Source organism: Theobroma cacao, chromosome 8, assembly GCF_053813885.1.
Source record: "Theobroma cacao isolate CCN51 chromosome 8, ASM5381388v1, whole genome shotgun sequence".
NCBI lineage: Eukaryota > Viridiplantae > Streptophyta > Magnoliopsida > Malvales > Malvaceae > Theobroma > Theobroma cacao.
Window position 1 is genome coordinate 28,263,823 of NC_142646.1, and position 24,801 is coordinate 28,288,623.

General features: G+C 33.4%; 4 protein-coding genes across 5 annotated transcripts; 3 read left to right on the forward strand and 1 right to left on the reverse strand.

Annotated features, from left to right (window-relative positions):
- Positions 1 to 501: 501 nt before the first annotated feature.
- Positions 502 to 1,547, forward strand: LOC18592972 (NDR1/HIN1-like protein 6). Its single transcript, XM_007019956.3, has one exon. The coding sequence runs from the start codon at positions 600 to 602 to the stop codon at positions 1,362 to 1,364; it is 765 nt and encodes a 254-aa protein (XP_007020018.3). The 5' UTR covers positions 502 to 599; the 3' UTR covers positions 1,365 to 1,547.
- Positions 1,548 to 2,710: 1,163 nt separating this feature from the next.
- Positions 2,711 to 5,678, forward strand: LOC18592973 (pentatricopeptide repeat-containing protein At5g48910). Of its 2 annotated transcripts, XM_088809066.1 has the most exons (2): positions 2,711 to 4,864; positions 5,168 to 5,678. In XM_088809066.1, exons 1-2 carry the CDS (start codon positions 2,928 to 2,930, stop codon positions 5,202 to 5,204), a joined length of 1,974 nt encoding a protein of 657 aa, XP_088665192.1. In that variant the 5' UTR covers positions 2,711 to 2,927; the 3' UTR covers positions 5,205 to 5,678. The 2 variants fall into 2 exon arrangements, with proteins under 2 accessions (XP_088665192.1, XP_007020019.3); XM_007019957.3 differs by lacking the exon at positions 5,168 to 5,678 and having other exon boundaries at positions 2,712 to 5,040.
- Positions 5,679 to 8,973: 3,295 nt separating this feature from the next.
- LOC18592974 (TCP family transcription factor) lies at positions 8,974 to 10,930 on the forward strand. Its single transcript, XM_007019958.3, has one exon. The coding sequence runs from the start codon at positions 9,378 to 9,380 to the stop codon at positions 10,605 to 10,607; it is 1,230 nt and encodes a 409-aa protein (XP_007020020.1). The 5' UTR covers positions 8,974 to 9,377; the 3' UTR covers positions 10,608 to 10,930.
- Positions 10,931 to 14,661: 3,731 nt separating this feature from the next.
- LOC18592975 (TonB-dependent heme receptor A) lies at positions 14,662 to 18,675 on the reverse strand. The gene is made up of 2 exons (XM_007019959.3): positions 18,514 to 18,675; positions 14,662 to 15,103 (listed from the first exon to the last, which is right to left on the reverse strand). The coding sequence occupies exons 1-2, from the start codon at positions 18,587 to 18,589 to the stop codon at positions 14,880 to 14,882; spliced, it is 300 nt and encodes a 99-aa protein (XP_007020021.1). The 5' UTR covers positions 18,590 to 18,675; the 3' UTR covers positions 14,662 to 14,879.
- Positions 18,676 to 24,801: the final 6,126 nt, after the last annotated feature.

A 24,801-nucleotide genomic window follows, 5' to 3' on the forward strand; every position in this document is an offset into this window, starting at 1 on the left:
TTAAACAGGTAAAATACCTGTGGGTATCTAATTAAAAGATAAACAATAATATGGAATTCGAGCAGAAAATGGGAAGAGAAACTCAATGATATCATCAATTCCACCAGTTGTCCCTCATTACATACTGAATGACGACAGACTTTCACCTTTTAAGTTATTGTTTTGGTTTACGCGTTTCTCTGAGCACAAAATTCAATTGTTAAGGCGGCTTTGATTTTTTCCCTCGAACCGTTGAGAAATATTTTGAAATTTTCTTGGGTATTATTCCTTTTTTCAACCCAAAATCTTACGCATGCAAAGCAAGAAGGTGGCAAAATGATTATCAAAGCATGAAATATTGAAGAGCTTGAGCCGGTGTGAATGCGGTCGATTAGGTGAATATTTGGAAGAAACACAAGACTCGATAGGGTAGAACATAAAGTCAAATAAAGGAAGCTTCTGTCGTGTGGCTTAATCAATCCCCCCTTGCTGTTTCTATATCAATGCATTTCAACTTCAATCTAGAACACCAAAACAGTTAGACAGGTTGCGATAAATACTCTTGAATTTTTCTCGAGGTTTTAGTTTGTGATCTCTTGACTCTTGAATTGGATTCATCAATGGCGGATCAGCAGAAAATCCATCCCGTCCCTGATGTTGAAGCACCGCCACAAACCTCCCCGACCGCTCCCTTGGTGCCTGAGGGCACGTTAAAATCCGACAAGGGTAAGCCTGTAGAGGAATACCCACCTTTCAAGCGCACTTTGCCTTCTATGCACTCGAAACCTCCCAAGAAGAGAAGCTGTTTCTGCAAGTGCCTGTGTTGGACACTGTCTCTACTCTTGCTGCTAATCGTCATTCTGGGGATTATCGTTGGCATTATATTCCTTGTTTTCCAACCGAAGCTACCGAAGTATTCTATTGACACGTTGCAGATAACCCAATTCGATCTTAGTTCTGTCGATTCTAGCTTATCGGCTACCTTCGATGTTACTATTACTGCGAGGAATCCCAACAAGAGGATCGGAATTTATTACGAGGGAGGCAGCCGTATAAGCGTATGGTACACAGAAACAAAACTATGTGAAGGGTCAATGCCAAAATTCTACCAGGGTCACCGGAACACGACGGTGCTGCTTTTGCCTTTGTCAGGACAAATCCAAAACGGTACTGGCTTGCTCACGACGCTGCAAGAACAGCAGCAGCAGACAGGAAACATTCCTTTGAGACTGAGGGTCAACCAGCCTGTGAGGGTTAAGCTCGGGAAGTTGAAGCTTATGAAAGTGAAGTTCTCGGTTAGGTGCGGGCTAGTGGTGGATGCTTTATCTGCTAACAACGCCATTAGAATTCAAAGTAGTAGCTGCAAGTTTAGGCTTAGGCTGTAGATTCTAATTATTTCTAACTATTGGGCTATATTTTTTTGTTTTTTCCCATATTTTTACATTTTTTTTGCTTTCTTATGTACCATAAAAGATGGAGGATTTTTCTGTGGTTTTGTTCTCCTTAGTATATACTTTGATTATATGTAATTCGTATTTTATTTATTTAGACTGATATCATTACAATCATTACTATTCTTTTAGTGAAAGATTATGGTCCGAGATCTCTTTTCTGTCTTTGATCGGGTGAGTTCATTTTTGGCTTAGCTTTGATCAAGGTCTAGAGTTGATCAAGTCTGGGATCAATCAAGCTTCCAAGTACTGATCAGATGTAAGATCATTCCAGGTATATGCTCTCTATAACGTATGGTATGTAATGATCTTTTACTCTTAAAAGGTCAAGATCCCATTGCTTGAAGGAAGCCAACTAAGTAACTCTATTTGTACAAGCAGAATTGCTAAAAATTGAGTCACAAAGTAAGGCTTGAATCGTGTTATGCCAAGATCAATGAGATCCTTCCTAGTATCACACTTAGATAGCAGGAAGAAAGATGAATGAAAATGCTTCATCTCTAGTATTTATAGTTCTATATGTCTTTGTATTACAATAAGTTAAACATTAGAATAAAATTCTGCAACAATTGAATCTATCTAAACAGCTTGTGCTTTCCCTCAAGTTTGCCCCGGCTAGATGACAGGCCATTGGTGACACCAATTTTGGATAGCAGATAATGAAAATCGAGCTTCAGACAATGGTTTTAGGGAGAGCATCTGCCAGTTGATAGGTTGTAGGAACATGATGAAGAAGTAGCAGCCCTTGGTTCACTATCTCTGGAACAAAAACAGTAATCTAATGCAAGTTGCTTCATTCTTGCATGACAGACAGGATTCTTGTAGGTGTAAGAGGCACTGATATTGTCACTGCTGGCAGAGCAGAAATTGCAACCTTAAAGTTCCTTTAGCCAAGTAATTTCTGAAACAGTGACAACAATTGCGTTATATTTTGTCTCAATAGAAGATCAAAGCTACTGTTTCTTGCTTCTTTATTAGCTGTGGCACAACCATCATGCAGACTTAGTGACATGGAGGTAGACAGAGGTGCAGTAGAATCCTTAGCTCCAAACAGATTTGCTTTACTTCAAATATCATAAAATAAATATATTTATGTTGAAACAAGAACAAGCTCTTAGATGTTGGAATGACTTCCAATTCCTTGAAACTAGTTCAATGAACTAAGATCCTTAATGGAGAATTGTGAAGACAGAGCTTGAATAAATCCAGATAGTATAAGATGATTGGCTGGTTCTCTAACCTCCATGTTAAAAACTCTCTTTACATGAAAAATGTAAAGAACAAATATTTTTACTGTAAAGCTATCTAACTAATTGATTGTTGGGTAGATTTTTTGGGGATTTCTTGATTTTGATTTTCTTGGTAAAATTTTTTGGGCCCCTCATCCGTCCTTGAAAGAAAATGAAAACCTTTTAGAAACCCCACTATCTTGGAAGAAAACCCACAAACGAAATCTCATCCACAGCTCCAACAAACCCCCCTTCTGAAACCGCTTAGATGAACCCAACCACAATCTACAACTCCAACGCCGCCGCCGCCGCATCAACTCACCCATCATCACTCTTCCCACAAATCCAAAGATGCAAAACCATGAGAGACCTCCACCAAGTCCACGCCATCGTCCTCAAAACAGGCCAAATCCACGATCCTTTAGCCGCAGCCGAAATCCTCAAATTCTGCTCCCTTGGCACCCACCGCGACATCGATTACGCCCGCAAGGTTTTCCGCCAGATGGGGGAACCTAACTGCTTTTCTTGGAACACAATTATCAGAGCTCTAACAGAATCTGATGAAAGCAATGAAACAAATGAGCCGTTGGAAGCATTGTTTTTGTTTACTGAAATGGTCGCTGACGGCAATGTTTTACCTAATCGATTTACTTTTCCTTCGGTCTTAAAGGCCTGTGCTAGAACTGGGAAGCTTCCAGAAGGGGAACAGGTTCATGGGCTAGTGGTGAAATTTGGGTTTGAAAAAGATGAGTTTGTTGCTAGCAATCTTGTCAGAGTGTATGTTATGTGTGGAGCCATGGAAGAAGCTCACATTTTGCTTAACAAAATGATGGTTGAATTTGAAAATGGTGGCAAATTAGTTAGGGATAAGAGGAGAATCGAGGGAAATATTGTTTTATGGAACGTGATGATTGATGGTTATGTAAGAATTGGGGATTTAAGGACTGCTAGGGAATTGTTTGATAAAATGTCTCTAAGAAGTGTAATTTCATGGAATGTGATGATCTCTGGATACGCCCAAAATGGGTATTTTAAGGAAGCAATTGAAATGTTTCGTTTGATGCAAATTGGAGAAGTGAGGCCTAATTATGTGACTTTGGTGAGTGTTCTTCCTGCCATTTCAAGACTCGGGGCACTTGAGTTAGGGAAATGGGTGCATTTGTATGCTGAAAAGAATGAGATTGAGATTGATGATGTTCTTGGTTCTGCTTTGATCGATATGTATTCTAAGTGTGGGAGTATTGATAAGGCGGTTCAGGTCTTTGAGAGGATAAGTAAACCAAATACAATTACTTGGAGCGCGATGATTGGGGGGCTTGCAATGCATGGTAGAGCAGAGGGTGCTCTTGATTATTTTTCAAGGATGGAACTCGAAGGCGTAACTCCTAGTGATGTTGTGTATATTGGTGTCTTGAGTGCTTGTAGCCATGCAGGGTTTGTGGAAGAGGGGCGTTTATTTTTCAATCACATGGTTAATGTGGTCGGCTTTGAACCCAGGCTTGAACATTATGGGTGTATGGTTGATCTATTAGGCCGTGCTGGGCTATTGAAAGAGGCTGAAGAGTTTATATTGAACATGCCAATAGAACCAGATGATGTGATATGGAAGGCGTTGTTAGGTGCTTGTAAGATGCATGGAAACATTGAGATGGGTGACCACGTGGCCGGGATTTTGATGAATATGGCTCCTCGTGACAGTGGAGCTTATGTGGCATTGTCAAACATATATGCTTCTTCCAGAGATTGGGAGTCAGTTGCAAGGGTGAGGTTAAAAATGAAGGAGATGGATGTAAGGAAAGACCCTGGATGCAGTTTTATTGAGCTTGATGGAGTTGTTCATGAGTTTCTTGTGGAAGATGATTCCCATCCCAGAGCCAAAGAGATTCATTCAATGTTGGAGGAAATCGCTGAGCAAATGAGGTTGGTAGGGTATAAGCCAGATACCAGGCCAGTTTTGCTTAACATTGATGAGGAAGAAAAAGAGAGCACATTATACTATCATAGTGAAAGGATTGCAATTGCATTTGGCTTGATCAGTACAAGTCCTGGAACCACACTTCGGATAGTCAAGAACCTCCGTGTATGTGAAGATTGCCACTCTTCAATCAAACTAATTTCAAAGATTTATAAACGTAAAATAATTGTTAGGGATCAGAAGCGCTTTCACCATTTCGAGAATGGTTCGTGTTCTTGCATGGACTACTGGTAACATCTAACCCCCCCCCATTTTTGCAATTTACTTGGTAAAGCATACCAATTACTTCTTAGTATTAGGTATTTTTTGGCATCCATTAATTGCCTTTTGAATCTATGATGGAACGAAATTTTTGAACAAGTATGAATAAGATAGTAAATCCAATGACCGCAAAATTATTGAAGAACATCTGAGAAGTTACATGAATATGAGGATTATTGAAGAAGCAAAACTCTACCTAGATTATGTTCTTCCTTCTTCTTATCTTACTACCAAGATTTCCTATTCTAATGTTAACAAGTCTAAGCTATCAGGTGGATTCAACTTCAACAATGCTGTCAGACAAAATAATGGTTCTCATATATTTTTCAAAGGAAACCAGTTTGTCAATCAGCTAACTGGTAAGGTCATCTATCAATTCTGTGACAAAGCTAGTTATTCAACAAAAACCTGCTTCAGGATCAAGCCTAAATAGTCTTCTACTCAACCTCCAGCACATCATGCATCCACACACTAAACAGAACTCTTCCTAGCTCAACCATCATGCAAATTAGGACACAGGTGCAGGGGAACCCTTAGCTCCAAATATACTAATTCAATGAACTAAGATCCTTAATGGAGAATTGTGAAGACAGAGCTTGAATAAAACCAGATAGGATAGCTTTGTTCTCTCCTGCAAAGATGAGATTATCCTCATAGAGACAGGTGGAGTCAAGGGGGGACACAGGAAATCGAGGGAGGAGAGGAGCAGCTGTTTGGATTTTAGGTAGGTAAAACTGAAATGCAAGAAGAAAAAAAAATTAGGGATTTTAAGCTTAAATTCTTTCCGGATTTTCCACGAAAATTTTACTGGAAACAATTTTTTTCTTAGAAAATCAGTAAACCAAAAAAAAAATTATGAAATATTCAATTTTTTATTTTTTTATATACCTATATCAATTAAAAAAATTTCCGTCAAAATTTTGTGATTATTGATATATGAAACATCTTATGGCTAAAAAATTTGATCGAAAAATTAAGCACCCAATCAATTTCTGAAAAATAAAAAATGACTTTGATCAAAATTTCGTCGGTAAAGATATATTATTAGCGATGGATCTTTTTTGACAAAATGAATTTGGCTGAAAGTTTCCTATTTTCTTGAACAGCATCTTACTTTACATTTAATTTAAGTATTACAACACTTTTAGCCATATTAAATGCAGAAAGATGACAAGAAATATATATATGTTTGTGTTTTACTAAAAACATTATTTATATGGATAAAGATCATTATTCAAAATAAGTCTTCAAGGTTATCGCAATCACGTAATAAATTAAAAGTTAAATTTGAACAAGACTAATCCATCTTGTTTATGAATTGTCAAAACCGTGTTGGAAAAGCCGATCATGGATCTCATGGGTCTAGGATTTCAACCCAAAATACATGTCTGATAGATGAATGAAGATACTTATTTATAAATTCAAAACTCATTTCATTCTTACTAATATGAAGTCCGTGACAATAGACATCTCTCTTATGGTTCGAAGCCAAATTCTAAAACTACATGAACAAATCAGGCACTACATGTTAAAAAGTCTCTTTACGTGAAACAGCAATGGCAATAATCAATAAGAATAAACAAAAATATAACTAAATATGAAGAAGAAAACATTGCCTCTATTGCATGCAATGCAATTACAAGCATTACTTGCCTATATTATGATACGCAGACAAAAGCCTTATTGCATAACTGTGACACCTTTTGTCGTTTGCATGAGTGAAGCACATGGGAAGAAAGATGGAATGCAAGGCAATGGGTAAGGGTAAGAGTTAATGTTATAATCAGTTTTTATAATAATATTTTATTTATAATATTATTAAATTTTTATATAATGCAATAAAATCCACAAACGTGGTATAAGAAGTATATAAAAAATATCATTAAAAATAATTTTAATAACACATTTTAGAAACTTTAAGTCAAATTTGATGTAGTACAACCCGATCGTTCCTATTTAATTTTTTAACTAAATGTACTTATTTATATACATAACTGACTAAAAACACCAATTAAACAGAATTTCAATATGCATAACAGGCTTTGAATATAAAATTAATTGTAAATGAATATCATCAATTATGTTATCAGTGACTAATTGCTTAAGTTGATGGAAATGGAAAGGCGAAGTCCACCATGATTGTGAGGCTTCCAACAAAGTTTAACCCAACACTTTTGGCTTATAATCTTCCTCCATGCCATATCTAATGATATTCTTTATAAACAATTAAAAAAGGGAAAATATGGCTAAAAAGTTTTTTTTTTTTTTTTTATAATTGGAAGAAAGGGGATTTGAATTATGTTTTTTAAGTAGAAGATCATGCACCAACCAATAAGCCAAATGCTTAGATGTAAAACAGAGATAAAAAGTTGTGGATGTGGAATAATATATATTCTTGTATGATTTTCATTTGTATCTTAAATTATTAATAAAAAGTATAACTTTTTTTTAAAAAAATTAAAATAAATTTTTATTCCTTTATTATGTTTAATTAAATTATTGTACTTTTCTTTTGGATTAAATAGACTTTTATTTTGTTAATCAAAACATCACTTGTCATTTTATACAACGTAGTGTTGACGTGTCAAAAATGTAAAAGGTAAAAATGTTATATGGTCATATTAACATGTCACGTTATCATCTACTATAACATATCAACACCACGTGCTGCTTTTCAAAAAAAAAAATCAACACTAATGCTATAAAATAACGAGTGACTTTTTTATTAAAAATAGTTAATCAATAATTAATCATGTGAATCTATTTGATTTAAAATAAAAGTATAATAACTTTATTAAACATAATAAAAAAATTATTTAAATTATTTAAAATAATTCAAAAACTTTTTTTTAAGTATTTTGTCTTAATAAAATTAGATGAGATGGGGTTTTGGATTTTTTTTTACTTTGTCAAGTGTATTCTTTCATTAAAACTATATTCCAAAGAGAAAAAGGTTGGGCAAGGTGGGTAGGCTGGTCATAGTAAGTGCCATTCTGCTCAAATATTAGAGTAGTCTTTGTTTTTGGAGATATATATATAAAAAACACCCTTTAGCCTTTAGAAGAAGAAAAAGGAAAAAAGAAAACAAAAGGCTTTGGTAGGGATGAGCTGTCTTAGTCCATTAGATGCTTTGCTGAGCTGTTTGGCCCTGTGCCTTGAATGTACACCATAATTGCCATGTTGCTTGTCCTATCAAGGCATAGTCTTGCTGCTCACATCTCCCCTCACCATATTTACCCCTTTAAAGTTTTTTAGGTGAAATTTTGATTGTGGAGAAAGATGAGGGAGAAAGGGCCTTTGGGTTGGCACTGATCAACTGTTTCATCCCCTTTTCTTCCACCTTTATGCCTTCTTTAAGGTGCAAATATATAGGTTAAACTTCAGTTCCTGTTCTTGTAAATAAACAGAGGTGAATTACTTCATCTGTCATTTCTTCTGGCTGATCTTGTAGCAAAATCTACCAAGGCACTAACACTTGAGTGTTGACTAAAATTTGAGTCAGGAGTAAGTTCCCATAAAAGACAAGATGTGTGGACGGATGGATGGATGGACAGTTAATAGAAAGAGAGAGGGACATAAATGGGGGCAAGGGTACATGACCCAAGCAGGTAGGGGACCCTGGGGGTGAATATTATAGCAGTAGAAGCATTTAAGGGCCACCTTGTTTTACAGTTTTACTGCAAAAGCTTGCATAAATGTGAGGACCTAATCTAATGTTATTCACAGCATTGGCTTTTAAGGACTGTCTCTTGCTGCCAGTTACTTCTGTCACAAAGAAACTTACCAGGAAAAGCCAGAGACAGATAAATAGGGGTGAAGAAAGGTCTAAAATATTTATGGTGGTTGTTGTTGTTGGACTTGATCATTGGCGTCATCATCCTTGTCATTATCAACCATAACTCAATCAGTGAGAGTATTAGGGAGAAAGAAGGCCGTGTCCCCATCCTGTAGTATGTATATGTTTTGCTTACAAGTTTCAACATTTTCGCACCCAAAAGTCCAACCCAGAAACCATATGTGAAAAGCTTTTTAAAAGTAAATGTGAGACAAAGAAATATTTCAACATGACATTAACAGGTTTGATCAATGTTTTGCTGTTGCAGGAGGCCCCCACGAGTGGGGCACTGCTACAAAATTTACTGGCCCCATCACTGAATTCTTTTAAGCTTTGTTGGCTCCTTGTCTCACCTACTCCTCTCTCTCTCTCTCAAAGGACAGCAGTCAATCACAGGGAAGAAAAGAAGATCCCCACGCACTAACAGTGGTGGTGCAGTTAGGATCACAACTCACTAGCCTTCGTTTGCCCACTCTCCCAAGGGAAAAGAAAATTCATTGTTTATAATTTTTTTTTCATTTTTGTTGTGGGGAAAAGAAAAAAACAAAGAAGAAGAAAATTATTATGGATATGAGGTAGAAAAACGGGGTTCCATTTTTGAGATGGTTTAATTTGATAGATAAGGAAATCTTTTGGGAAAGCCACAGATGGAAATAATGGAGTCGCAAAGCAATAAAAGCAGTAGTAGCAGTGACCACCACCACCACCACCATGGCCAAAAACAAGAGGCTTCCCTGCAACTGGTCTCTCGTGATAGTCAACCACAAGCAGCTGCTGGTGGCGCACATGGGACCTCCTCTCAGCCTCAGGCCCCAGCCCATGTCCCATTCACGGGCATGGGCTCCATTCCCAACCAAATTGGGGTTCACTCTTCCTCCCCTACTTCCACATCTTCCCTTGCTAAACCTGCCAAACGACCCACCAAGGACCGCCACACCAAGGTCGATGGCCGGGGCCGCCGCATCCGCATGCCCGCCGTCTGCGCCGCCAGGGTCTTCCAACTCACCAGAGAATTGGGTCATAAATCGGATGGTGAAACCATTGAGTGGCTGCTTCAACAGGCAGAGCCAGCCATCATAGCTGCCACCGGAACTGGCACCATCCCAGCTAATTTCTCAACTCTCAACGTCTCGCTACGCAGCAGTGGCTCTACTATTTCAGCTCCTTTATCAAAATCTGCTCCTCTCTCTTTCCACAGTGCTTTAGGTCTGTACAGCAGTACTAATGGAGATGAAAGTAGAAGATTTAGCAACACTTCTGCTGGTGCTGGCATGTTAGGGTTTCATCATCAGCTATACCCTCAAATCTTGAACCCCGATGGTTCCATGAGAAGTAGTAACGAGAATTACTCCACCAAGCCATTCAGAGAAGATCTTTTCAAGGAAACATCTCAACACAATGCTGAAACGGGTGGTGTAGGGGCAAATTCTCCTAAACCGGAGAGAACCGGAATGCAAGATCAAGAACCCGGTTCGTTTCGTGCAGCCAACATTGTGCCGGCTCCAGCTATGTGGGCAGTTGCACCGGCTACCACTAATGGAGGTAATGCATTTTGGATGCTGCCGGTAGGTGGTGGTGCCACCGCATCAGCAACTGTGCCAGAAGCCCAGATGTGGACCTTTCCGGCTCATTGTTCGGGTGGGGGTCGTGTGAGTCCGGTTCAGCTTGGTTCAATGATATTGCAACAGCAGCAACCCGTGGGTCAGCAGCTTGGTTTAGGAGTGACAGAAACTAATATGGGGTTATTTGGCAGTGCAATGAATCTTTACAGCAATAATAGAGTTGGTCTAGGAATGAATTTGGAGCAACAGCATCAAGAAAACCAAACCCAAGGCAGTGATAGTGGAGATGAAAATCCTGCTACAGATTCTCAATGATAGAATTCTATATTCAAATCACATTCTTCAACTCTTCTGTCCATTTCCTTTTCGATTGCTTTGCTATAGCTTTTTTAGCAGCCAGGTTCCACTTCTTTCTTTTCTTTTCTTTTTGTAAATGCATGTGTATTTCTTTCTTTCTGTCTTTCTTGGGATTGTTGATTCAGTAGCTTTGCTCCTCGGATGCTGGAAATGTAATTCATTGTGCAGTTGGGTGTCAAAAGATGCCCATCAATCTAACACAAGCTTATCATTTCCCAACTGTTAGAAGTGTGATAATATGGAAAAACAATGAGAAGAAAGAATAATTTTCATGCTGGGTATTTTCTTAGTTGATTGTTTAATGCAAATTCTTTCTTTGTTTTTACTCTGGGGGCCTGATTATTCTCCTCTTTCATCCAAAAGCAAATTGATTAGGAAAAAGAAATGTACCCAATAATGGAAGGAGAGATGGAAGACAAGAACAAAGAAATACTATTTGTTTAGTAAATGAGCAGAGAGAGAGAGAGAGAGAGAGAGGATAACAAGGTGATTCTCAAACAATTATTCTCTTCAAAGAAACTAGGAAACTTCTTCATGAAAGAAGGGCAAGCTGGAGGCTGGAGGCATGCCCATTGTGCACCACATGTATTGATATTAAAGGATTAGATTTTTATATCTTTTAGGCCTAGTTTTGTTGCATTAGGGCTTTGCTTGGTTGTCCATTTGTTAAGTGAAAAGACAAAAGAGATTGGCAAGTAATAAGGAATCTGTCCGCCTGTTCACGGCTTAACTGTCTTTCTCATATATCAACACACAAACAAGCTTAGAAGCTTGCTATTGCTTTATCTTTTCTCTCATTGTGCCTTTTTCTTTTAATTGTTTGAGTTGGTATTGGAAGTTTAAAAATAAAATTGATTTAGATATAACAAACCATGTCATACATCATTGAGATCTATTGACTTATAATTAAGTTTTGAAATAACACTTTGAAAGTTTGGAAACTATTAAGAAAATTTTAAATAAATTTTTAATTTTTTATTACATTTAATTATATTTTTATATTTTTATTTCAAATCAAATAGACCTTTATAGTTAATAGTTGATTAATTATTGTTAATTAAAAGTGACATATGTCATTTTATGCAACATAGTGTCGATATAGTATGCTGACATGTCAGAACAAATAATGATATGACTATTAAGACATTTTCATCCTCCATGTCAGTGTAACATCAACTTATGTCAACTCCACATAAACATAAAATGACTAGTAGTATTTTGATTAATGGTAATTAGTCAACCATTAATCATAAAAACTTATTTAATCCAAAATAAAAGTACTTGAGTTTAATTGAATACAATAAAAGAATAAAAACTTATTTGAATTTTTATGAATAGTTGAGAGATTTTTCATATATTATGCCTATAATTTATGAGGACAAATGCAAACATTATGTCAAAATATAATTAAGATTCAAGGTGGGTATGCATTTCAAAAGATATAATTAAGAAGATGAATTCAAAGTTCTCAATTTCACATAGGTATTTTAAATTCATTATTAAGTAGAGACCTAACAAATTATTGAATTTAAATATAATCACAAAGGTTATGTTTTTATGAGTTTTGTCAACTAATTTCTACTAAAGTCGAAATCTGTATTTTGATTTCAATTGAAATTCTCAAAAGAAACCTAAATGATAAGCATATATTTTAAATCATGTTACATGAGAATGTTCGTAATTTAAACAATGAATTTGATTTCACAAAAAAAAAATAACGAATCTAATATCCAATATAGTGTTTCACTGTCAAAATTCATGTGTATAAATATATTTACGGATCTCATCTATCTAATTATGTAATAATTGATACTTATGTGGAAAAAAAAATCAAAACATACATGAAAATTTAGATTCAGCACCCCAATTTATCATGGATTGAGATAATGATGGGAGGATGGTAAGGTCTATTAAGACTACCTAATGACTTGATTCCCAAGCCTTCCTTTGAAAAGCTAAAGTGGGAAAAGTGACTTTTATCCCCAAGATTCTATTAATAGTATGGTGTTTTAATTCCATAGGGAAATTAACCACATGGCAAACTCAAGGAGTTAATTTAAAATACAAGCCACTATAACTTTAGGAAGTATTATTAATCATATAGGTGCTGGGTGTAGCTTTGACTGGTGAGTGATAAAGCCAAAACCCCAAGCCCAAGGGTGCCTACAAAACTTGACCAGGGTTAGCCACCTGTAAATGTGAGCGCTTTTCATGGATAAGCATGATTTTACAGCCGACAACTCTAGAAGCTTTCTCAGATGTATTATTATTAATTTGCTGTTGAACCCTGAACTTGCTTTATGTATAGTTCATGCTCATCCAAATCAGAGCAATAACATAAAAGCAATTAATTCATCAATTATTCTTTGAAGACACCTTCACAGTTCGTCAACTTTGGCACTTTGCATTTGTTTGACCATGGACTCTTCTTCTAAGGATTCTTTTCCTTTTTTCTTTTTCTTTTTTTGAATGTGAAATTTGAAGGGGATAAGTTGCTCACTTTCCATGTAAAATGTATTTTATCTTACGAGAATTATTCACTCAAGATTAATACCAATAGGTATATAAGTATTGATTTCATTAATAGAATTTGCAGTATAAAAATCTATCATGGTAAAGGTAGTCGTGTAGGTATTACACACGGGGACATCAACCTCCCCATGCACATATTACAGATTTTATATAAGTAAGAAATGAGGTGAGTTTTTAAATATATAAACATGAGCTTGTTTCTACTTAATAGATATATTTTTGAAGTTAAAAATATGAACTCTCAAATCTTCATGGATATTGGACTTTTATAAGAGATATAAGGATCGAGATAGACTCAAATTGGTGTAAGGAAACCTTATAAAAATATAAAGATCGAGGTAAACTTGGATCAGTATAAGAGTCTCTTTTTTTTTATGAATAAAAGAGTCGGTGTAATGAGGGCGTTGCATAATTTTAAATAGAGTAAAATGTCACAAATCTTGTATCAATAAAAAATGTGACGAGTCTTTAAGTATACAAATCATATTTTTTGAATTGAAAATGTAGACCTATTATACACTTTGTATCGATTGTATATAAGATTAAACTATACAAGATATTCATTTCCCATTTTTGTTCAAAATTAACTTTTTCATTCACACCACTACTATTTCCTTATTGACTAAGTTATATTTAAAAAAAAAAAATAGATTTGATTGTTAGTTACAATAATTGTACGACAATGCATCGAGTCGTTCCAAAGTACAAAATTTACTAGGGAAGCACATGAGCAAGTTGCAATTGTCATGGGGGAAAAATAAAGTCAAATTGCCAATGCTCTGGAAGGTCTACATGCACATAACCCTTATATATATATATATAATATGGAGAAAAGAAAATTTTGAATTTTACTTTTTAGATAAGAAATCATACATCAATTAATGAGCTAAATACTCGAGTACCTAAATACACATAACTTTCTTTCTACAAAGCAGCAATATTTTGTAGGAAATTCTAGAAAAGAAAATCATCATTCACCATCCTAAAATTTATTTAAGAAAATGGTATTTATATTATTATATAAAATCAATTGAATTTGATATTATGAGTTAAGTGACTTGATTTAGTTGATAAAATTACTTTAAAATCAAATTAAATCATAATATCAAATATTAAATTAAATAGCAATTATACCCTCTACAAATGTTTTTTTTTTCCCCTTATTTAAGTTATAATTTTGGAGGAGATTAAAAGAGAATTTGAATCAATTTTTTTGAGTTAAGGAAAAAAAATACATACATTTACTATTGGGTTAAATATCCAAGTATAATTATATATGATAACTTAGTATATATAGACACCCCCTTACCAAGCATATGACAGTCATTTTCTCTCTGATTTTCCAACATAATTTTCTTACCTATCAGGTACCCAGCATAGCCTTTGAGAGACAAGGGTAATTTACCCAGAAATCTGAACACTCCATTGAATTGGAGATTCTAAGAGAAAGGATTCAAATTTAAATAATAAAAGAACTACCTTTGCAATCCAAATTGGAGCATCAAATATTATTATCAAATGCAGAATATTACCAATCCTAGATTCCCATGATCAACAGTGAACAGACACCAGTCAGAAATGCTAAACACCAAAACTGTGCAATATCATGAAATCAAACCAATTCAAAAGTTGATTAAAACGGCATCCTGACTTCCGGGTTGCTTCTATTATTGCAGCCATGAAGGTAAGCTTCAGAATTTAGCCAGATGCAGTCTTTTTCTGCTGGAAAATGACAGCATAAACAGGAAGACCGACGCCAATGCTGAAGGCTGTAAAAACACCAAGAGACATCTTCAGCTTCTGATGTTTCATCCTGTCCAAATTGTACATGTGCTTAGCATGAAGGTAGTATGGTTCATCATGGCCATGCGCATGGCCTCCACCCATCCTCTTCACTCCAGTTGAATGAAACCCTCTATTGGCTGCCAGAACAACCAAAAAAGTTCTGTAAGTTTATAGGCATTAGTACCAAAAGCATAGTTCCAACAAAAAATAACAGCATAAAGCCTGAAGTCATGAACAGTTTATTGCAACGTTTGAAAGTTCTGGAATATGCCAAGAAGCAGAAGAAACAAAGACAAACTCAAAATGGCCGCTAGGACTGAACCGCCAGAGTGCACCATGAGGTGTTGCTATTTTGCTAAAGCATAGATGCCATCCGAGATATGATTTTAATTTCAGATTTAATATAGTATCACCAACAATACAGAAAAGGTGTTTGCACATGAAGAAACAAGATCAAATGCATTTTAAACAACCATGTGCCAACTAAGACAACTCTCATATGCTACATAATGGAGCTGTTAAGGTTCTTTTTACATTACCCGAGCGTTAAATAGCAAAGCAATCACAGATTTTTGCAAGGTGTTTATAACTCCAAACTCATGGCCATTAGATTCTCAATCTATAACCAAGTTGCAAAATTAGCTTCCAAGTCTAAGTTCTTTAAGATACTCATTCAAACCCAAAAAATTTGCAAATTTAGCTTCCAGTCATACTCCAAGATCAATGGAATCATGTTTCACTCCTAGACGGAAAGCTTGCACCTAGAAGTCATGCAGTTTACTCTGCATTAATATAGAAGTCAAAGAACTCAGGAGTTTATAGCAACCACATGCAACAGCAGAAACCTCTTTGGCTCTTCCAAAGAGGCTATTTCGTAACTGAGAAATATTAGCACTGATCAGAACCAGTGGACCTTCAGTACAAAAGAAGGCAATGAGAAAGGGGAAATTTCTTGTCCTCGTTTCAGTTAGGAACAAAAATTCTAAAAAGAAAAAACTATACAGTTAGAGAAGAACATGGTTCATCCAGTCATTCACTCATCCTTCTACTTACTTCTTCATTTTTAACTTTTCTTCAACCTATACCACTTTAATTATTGCTTGTACAAATCTTCACAAACATATTTAACTCACAAAGCTTTTATGTACATATAAAAACAAACCTTATTGACAGGAGGTTTCAAGAGGTACACATAATAATAAGAATGTTAGTAATATAGATTATAGACATAAGTAACATACTTCAAGACATGGATGAGAAGATGCAGACAACTATTTCCAAAGCTTTAGCACAAAGAAATAGTATGGACATCCATGCACTTTATGCCATAAGCCTATGATTTGAAAGCTACATCAAGAAAAAAACATCCTTGTAGATGCTATGGAGTATAAAAAAAACACACTACTGAGTCTAAATATGAAACAATTACACAAACTGGAAAAGGGGAAAACATCTCAAGATTATAGAGTCAAGCAAATGTCATGCATGAGAATGTCCTACATTCATTTGTGGAGGAAGGAACTATAAGTATTTAATTCAACTAGAGAGTGCTGACTGCATCTAGTGGCCAAAATAAAATAAAGTAGTTTGCCACTACGAAAGGTTTCAAACATTTAAAGGTAGCATAGCATGCTATGATGCACCACCCTATACACAGGATACAAGAACGACATAATACAGATACAGCAACAAGGCAATTTTTAAAAAATTAGGACACGGCACAGCAAGGATACAGCAATGAAAAATATATAAATATATTTTATTTAATCCAATACCATATATAAATCATTTTTATTTTTACTATTTCCTTTAGGCTTTATCCAAAAACAGAAAATGAGAAACCTTCTCCTTTAAAATCTTTTAAGCAATTAAACTAATTTTTTATTATGAGTGTTGATCTTAAATAGCTTTATTCCATCAAAAAATAATTAAATATTTTTTAAATTATCTCAAGGCTCAAACCCATATAATTATTAGTTAGGCAAGAGCCCAAGAGATAATCCTTTGCTCTTTGGGATAGACTACGACTAATTAAAATGGAATTTAGGTCAAACTGTTAGCTACTTATACAAGCCCAAGTTATAATCAAAGGGAATGCCCTAATTTCTCTATTACTTCTTCATCTTATTCGGTGTCGCAGCAGCCTTTTCTTCTTCTCCATCTTCATTTTTGCCAGCTAGCGACGCAATAGACTTGGTTTCCCTCCCTCCTAATGGCCCGAAATGACTAGTCCATGTAATAGTGCTTCTGCCTTTATTTTTTGTTATTTTAATTTGTGATCTCAAATGTTTAGTTTAAGGCAGTGCCACCACCATCATGCTTCATCAGCAGCAAGTGTTTCTTTCTTTTTCTTGGTTGTGTTTTTTAATTCTAGTGCTGATTGCCATGTCTGATTAAATTATTATTATTTATTATTTATTTGCTATATCCAGCCATGTATAATATGTATCCCAGCATATCGGAGACAAGCCCATGTCGGACATGGACACAACACTGATACGAAGGTGGTTGAGGTGTGTCTATGCTCCATAGGTAACATGCCATGCAAGAGAGGAAGGTCATGCAAATGCAAAATACGAAAGCATCTCAACACTTAACAACCGAGAAAAAAAAACTTTCGCTATATCATTTGAACAAAAAATTCAGCAAGTAAAAGACCCCGGAATTTCCACATAGCCATATAATTTCAAAAAGAGCCATTTTAAAAAGTATTAACAAAGGCTAGGCCACTAGGGTTTACATATTCAATTCAAAGAAATGACACAGCAACAACCCACAAAGCTTTATTAGAATTATAAGCCAAAAAAAATTACCAGAACCAAATTCAAAGGCATCCAACTCAAAATGATTATCATGAATGCGGTGTTGCCCAAAACATTATTCACATGGATTACAAGCTTTGATTTGTTAAGACTACAACTGGCATTCCATATAGAACGAGATAACACAGTTTCATACTAATTAGCACAACAATAATATAGCATTTTCAGAGGTTCTTTAAACTAAAATCTATAAGCCAATGTCACTTCACAGGAGATAGAAATGAGCAGAACCACATAGCAATTCACAAATGATGTCCAAACCTATTAAATAACTCCCTTACGCAATTATTTACAGAGTGCTCATATGCAATCAATACCTATTTGCTAGCAGTTCTACCCTTGTAAAACACAAAAAGTTTGATTCGGCTCTTGACCTAAAAGATGGGTTTTCAGAGTCAATCAACCCAATCAAAACTCAACCATTTTAAAGTGTATACATGATAAGAAAATCATATGATTCGTTTGGTTCAACAACGAACCGATAAAAACAAATCATCAACACAAGGAATAACAATAAAAAAATTACAAAAAATACCCATCAAGTAGATCTACATAAATAGAATCATAAACCCTCTATCTGCCGCTAAAAATAAAGAATTCCTAATACCCAGATGCTCATTTTCCCTTCTTTTCCTCTATTTTCTCAGCCACCAAAAAGAAAAAACTTAATTATATATATATATATATATATTTAAAAAGAATAAAATCCTCACTGGGTCGCTAACCTGACTTGGAGAGAAGTGATTGAGAGGACGAGGTTAGTAGCTTTGAAGCCGATCTAAGCCCACCGTTCAACGCCATGGCTTTTCTTGTTTTTTTCACGGAGAAAATGAACTAAACAGCTGCTGTTTCCACAAATCGGAGGCTTTTTCCAATTCTACCAAGCCCCCCGCTGTTGCGTAGCATGCTTAAAACGTGTGGCTTCGTGCAAAGGGAATTACACACGTGTGAGTGGTTTGACTGGACTGGGCTGGGCTGGGCTTGGCACTTTTGAAACCCGGTAAATAACAAGAAAAATTATCATGCGATTTTGAGATGAAATAAATTTAATTTTTTTAAAACGTATTTTTTTAATTAAAATCATTAAAAATAAAATGATTAAAATATTTTTATTTTACTAAATTAATATTAATAATAAAATTTAAAAATTTAAAAAAATTCAATTTATTTTTAATAAAATTAGTTGAGTGTCAAATTTTAAATTTAAAGAGACAAATTTATTTTATCTCAAATCACAAGGTACTTTTTATATAATTTACTCATTTTATTATTGCTTTTAGGGTTTTTTGTTCTTGGCAAAGTAATTATGTCTGTTTAAAAAGATTTTAAACAGTATTTTTAAAATAATTTTAAGCATTATGTTTTCTAAAGATATATTAGTATCAATATCACTCAATTTTCTGATTTCCTTCAATGAGTTCAATCTTCAATCTTTTAAAAACTTATATTATATTTCTAAATTCGTTACCTATAGTTTATATCGAAAATGTTACTTTAATTTGAAGTTTGGTAGAGGAAAATAAAAGGAAATACCTATATGATTTTCATTTTGGGTAAAACAAATAAATGAGTTCTTAACATCTAAGCGATGACTATTTATTAGGTTAGGTCAAATCATGCAATTAGTTTTTCTATTTTAAATATTGGGTTTAATTTTTATATAATAATTTGTAAAAGTCAAGCTTTTATATTTTTCAAAATTAACAATATTAATTCAATCATTAATAGTGTTTAAATTCTTTCATTATGTATATTGATGTGACATTTAACTGAGTTGACTTATTATGTTCTTGTTAATATGTTGATAAATATGATGATATGATAATAATGATGTGGTATATTTTACAAATGATGCAATACAAATGTTGATATGATACTAAAGTAATATTGGGTAAGAGTTGACGTGACATTGACCAATTGATGAGGTGAAATTTTAAAATATTAGATTGCAAAGTGACAATTGACATTTAAACATTAAAATGTTTCACATTTAAAAAAAAAACATTAAAGCATTTCTATCGTTGATTTCTTCATTGCTCGTGGCTTGGACCTCGATTTATCATCATAAAAGGTTTTGATCAAATGCTATATCAACATATATAATCGTAAAGTTTTAATGTCGTTAACGATTATATTGATATTGTTCAATTTTTTCAAATTATCATATATAGACTAAATTTAAGACTTTGATAGAGTATAGAGACTAATTGTGTAATTTGGTTATTTAATTATTTATATTTTCTTTAAACGGGGAAAAAAGTTACATGGAGATTTAGAATCATTTTATAATTATGTAATTTTGATTTTAATTTATAATGTAAAATTTAATTTTATGTATACATACACAATTTACGCTTACGTATAATAAAAGTTACTTTTATATAATATATATATATATATATATTTCTGATTAATGCTAATTACAAAATTGTATTTTCATAAAATAATATTCTAAATGTTGTTTAGCTATTGACGAAAAGTTAAAAAGTGTTTCAATGTCTAATTTAAGCAAAACATGTAATAATTGACCAATTGATGTCAAGAAAATCCCAATCTATCATCATTACGATGCTAATATATAAGTTAAATAGCATAAAAGTTAACTTAAAAAAAAGCTTGTCAACTTAAATAGCATTATTATAATGAGCAAACTTAAGAGGGCGATGTTATGCTTATATAAAAGTTAATTCAAGATTCAAATTCTAGTGAAGAAAGGAGATTAAAACCTAATTTATTTGTAAACTAGATTAGCTAATTTAATTTAAGGATTACAATTTAAAATTAGCTACAAGGTAGCAATTTAGAAGCCATGCTAAAAAGAAAGAGCACTTGAGACAAAATAAATATGAAATTTTTCCATGATTTGCTTGTAAATCAATTTTCAAACCTGCAAAGCTCAACTTTTATGAAACTGATAACAAATTTGAGAACACTAACCAAATTAATTCTTATTATTTTAATTATAGTAAATAACTTTAGGCCTAATAACAATATAGACATGTCACAACATAATAAAACATAAAAATATTAAACAAAATATTATTGTAGCTAGGGTGCCACATAGTTTCCATAATATATTTGTAATTCAGTAAGACCATTTTCTGAAAATAATAAACTAAAAAAATTTGTAGGTGTTCCACTATAAGCAAACACAAAATACAAATATATATATATATATATATATATATATATATATATATCTAGAAAGAAAATTTTTAAGTTCCTAACTAACATTTTTTTTCCTTTTCATGGTTTTTATCTATTGGGTTTTTCTATATAAATATGTAAATAATATAAAAATAAAACATAATAATATCGTACTTGTCGTAGCTTAAGGAACTTTTTCTTGAAAATATATTTTCTCAACTGTTTACTAATGCATGCATAATATTTTCTTGCTTGAGTCTAGTTATACAACTCATAATGCCAAAATTTATTTTTTTTCATCTACCACTACTGCATTTTTCATAATTATTCTATTTATATATATACCATCTTTTTTGTGATTTTTTTAATTAATAATACCATTGACCTACAAATATAAAAATAATAATTTAACTATTAATATAGTTGTTAACAAAAAACCTATTAACAGTTTAAAACTTAAAATTCTTATTTTATAATTTAAAAATGCTCAAGATATGAGTACATGTGTATCAGTTAGAAGCATCTTACCATTATTGTGCCATTTTTTTGGTTCATAATCATAATGAACAGCTTTACTTGTTTGTTCTTCCTGCACGTGAGTTGCTTGTGAGTGTTTGTGTTATATATAAAATATAACTTACATAATAAAATAAAACAATTTCTTTGCAAAAGCTAATTTTTTACTTATCAAACATGAGTTCAAAGAACAATAATAATCATTAATTTCTTTGCACAAGCTAATTTTTACCTACTATAAGACAAATTTAATAAAAAAATTATCTAATTTAAAGAGAAAGTCAAAGATAATATTTAATGAACTAAGCTACATTGACCTTAAATAGATAACATTAACTCTTTAACCTAATATATTTTGACCTGATTTTTAACCTGTTAAACTCTACCTATTTTTCTATAGAATTGTCATTGTCCCAAAAGAAACCAAAGAATCATCCTTCACGTGTACCTATACCAACAGTATCATGTTCTTTACAGCAACCCAAAGAGCCACCTTCAACACTAACCCACCTTGTCTGGTGACTTTTCTACCATAACTCTTATTTAAAGTATTTTATTTTTGTGAAACCACATATAAATTTGCTATCATTGAATTAGTATTTAATCTTGAAATATAACTTACTTAATCTTGTAATCGGGTATGGGTTCCTTTTCCTTATTCTCTTTTACTTGACTAGGATGAAAAGATTGTTTTTGTCGAGAGGTGGGCATACTTTTTGGTTGAATTTTATTTTCCCTCACGGAACAGCTTTCCAATTCTATCCTCCATTCTTTCAACGTGCAATTAAATGGTTTCATATGTCACTTTTCTGGCTTAATCAGCAACTGTATAAGCACAAAGTGAATTGGGATGTGTGACATTAATGTCACTTTTGACAAAGTTAAAGATACGATGCTTCATATTTCTCAATGAGCAGAAGTGCATCACTTAGAAACATCTCTAAATGATTGTACCATTTTTTAGTTCATAATCATAATGAACAACTTTAGTTGTTTGCTTTTCCTAATGAAATGGTTACGAAGATATGGGAATGAGAAGGAAGATTTATGGAGAAGACTTGTTGTAGTGAAAAATGACTATGATCTACGTGCCTTGTTACCCAAGGACTTGTAAGTACTCTAAAATGTGAAAAAATGTAATTTCTCATCTGTTGCTTATTGATAAAATTTTCATGTAAGTTAAAGCTAATTTGGGAGTTATTGTAGGTGATGGATCTTCTATCTCATACTAGCATGATGCATGGTTGAAAAATTTGACTTTGAAAGTTGAGTTTCCAAGATTATATGCTTTAGCATTACATAAAGACGAAAAATTGTGTAAGTTTGGTTAATGGATAGATGATGGTTGACAATGGCAACTTGAACTCATAAGGCAACTCTTTGGATGAGAATTTGAGCAATGGACAAGATTATGGAGCTATTTGAGAGAATATACGTTGGGTGAGGGTTTTAAGGATGGAATTACATGGAAGGCTACACCAACTAGCATGTTCTCTTCCAAGTCCTTTTGTAAATTGCTTCAAATTCATATTTTGAATGTGATAAACTTTAGAGAAGAATATGGCTTGGGTTCACTCCATTTAGGGTTGAGATTTTTTTATGACAATTGATGTGAGAAAAATTTACGGTCAAAATGGAGTTGTTGAAACAATAGTTAATTAGTGATGATCAAGCTAATTGTGTGTTATGTGTTAATTGGTCTGAATTTGTTACTCATCTATTTTTTTCATGTCATGAGTTTCGGAAATTGTGGTATTTTTGGTTCTTTGATTAGGGATTAAGTTGAATAAAGCATTGCTGTCAAAAAATTTTTTTTTAGCTTGGATAACTACGGGGTTTAATGATGAAAAGAAGAAAATATGGATGATGGTGTTGTATGCTATATCTTGGTCCATATGGTTATTTTGGAATGATATTGTATTTAATGGAAAAAAATGGGATATTAGACAAGTTTATGATTTGATGAAACTTCGAATAGTTGTTTGTAGCAAAGCTAAATGGCTAGAATTAACAATTTTTGTTGATGATGTCATTAGAAATCAGACTTTGGTTTGTTTTGTATAAAAATTGGATAAAATCAGCAAAGATATTATTTGGGTGGTGCCTCAAACAGGTTGGATTAAATTTAATATTGATGGGGTATTAGCTGGTAATCTAAATAAGACAAAAATTGAAGAATTTTACAAAATGATAATGGTGAAATACTCATGAAATTTTCTAAAAATGTGAGAAAATGTGATGCCAATCATGTAAAGATTTTGGTCATTCGTGAAGCTTTTTCACTATTCGTCAGATACTTCAAAAATTCACAACTTAAATTGTGGGTTGAAAGCGATTCACTTAAAGTAGTGACATGGACATGTAATGCTGATAATGCATCTTGGAATTTTAGATAGTACATGATGCAAATTGAATGGTTTCAAAAATATTTAATCTCATGGAGGGTGACACATTTTACGGGAGGCAAATTCTAAGGCTGATGAGTTGACCAAACAAGGTGTGCTAAGGGAGGCAGATCATATTCAATATAATGGACTGTAAGAGTTATGGATGATATAGATTACTTGATTTGTAAAGTATGAGTGAAGTAGGTTTCAATTGATTTGAAATTCATAGCTAATTATTTTTGGATGAGAGACACATACATGGTTACAAATTATTCCCATAGACAACATTTGAGACTAGATCTGATGTCTAAGCATGCACATATTTGATTGTTCTATGTTGGATTTATCCCAACAGGTTCCAAAGTTTAGTTTGTGCATTGAATTGACAACAGGATTTTTTTAGAAATGATTTTTTGGATAGTGTTTTATTAAAAGGATTTCACATTTATACATGGTGTGGATATCTTTGTGAGCAGATTTTTCATTAATGCTTGGATATCCCTACATCCATGCTTTTTGTTCCCAAGGTTTATGCATTTTATTTATTCATTTGTGTATTTCAATTTCCTTATATTAATAAGACCAAAGTATTTTTCTTGGGCATCTAACAATAAAATTACGTAATTCTAAAAAAAAAGTAATCAATATTAAGGGTTAACTATTTTTGAGAAAATTGTGAGAAATAACCATATTCATAAGTTTAATTCAAAAATGGCCCTTACAATAATTTTAACTGTTTTTATTTAATTTTTGGCATGACTTGACAACAATGCCCTTTAAATAATTTTAAGCAAAGTAAATGGTCTCGATTTTCTCTATCTGGCCATCTAGAAAAAAATTCTAAAATTACTGTATATTTGGTCATCCAGCTCTCTCTCGCCATCCCAATTTTTGTCACTTGTCAAATACTGTTTATCTCACCATCTAGCTTTCTTTCGCCATCTTGAAGAGCAGAGATGACAT

Excerpts from the sequence above, each read along its gene's own strand:
- LOC18592972 (XM_007019956.3), top strand. The coding sequence starts at position 600 with ATGGCGGATCAGCAGAAAATCCATCCCGTCCCTGATGTTGAAGCACCG.
- LOC18592973 (XM_088809066.1), top strand. The coding sequence starts at position 2,928 with ATGAACCCAACCACAATCTACAACTCCAACGCCGCCGCCGCCGCATCA. Across the intron at positions 4,865-5,167 it reads TGTTCTTGCATGGACTACTG|GTGGATTCAACTTCAACAAT; the intron begins GTAACATCTAAC and ends CTAAGCTATCAG.
- LOC18592974 (XM_007019958.3), top strand. The coding sequence starts at position 9,378 with ATGGAAATAATGGAGTCGCAAAGCAATAAAAGCAGTAGTAGCAGTGAC.
- LOC18592975 (XM_007019959.3), bottom strand. The coding sequence starts at position 18,589 with ATGGCGTTGAACGGTGGGCTTAGATCGGCTTCAAAGCTACTAACCTCG. Across the intron at positions 15,104-18,513 it reads ATCACTTCTCTCCAAGTCAG|CCAATAGAGGGTTTCATTCA; the intron begins GTTAGCGACCCA and ends TTGTTCTGGCAG.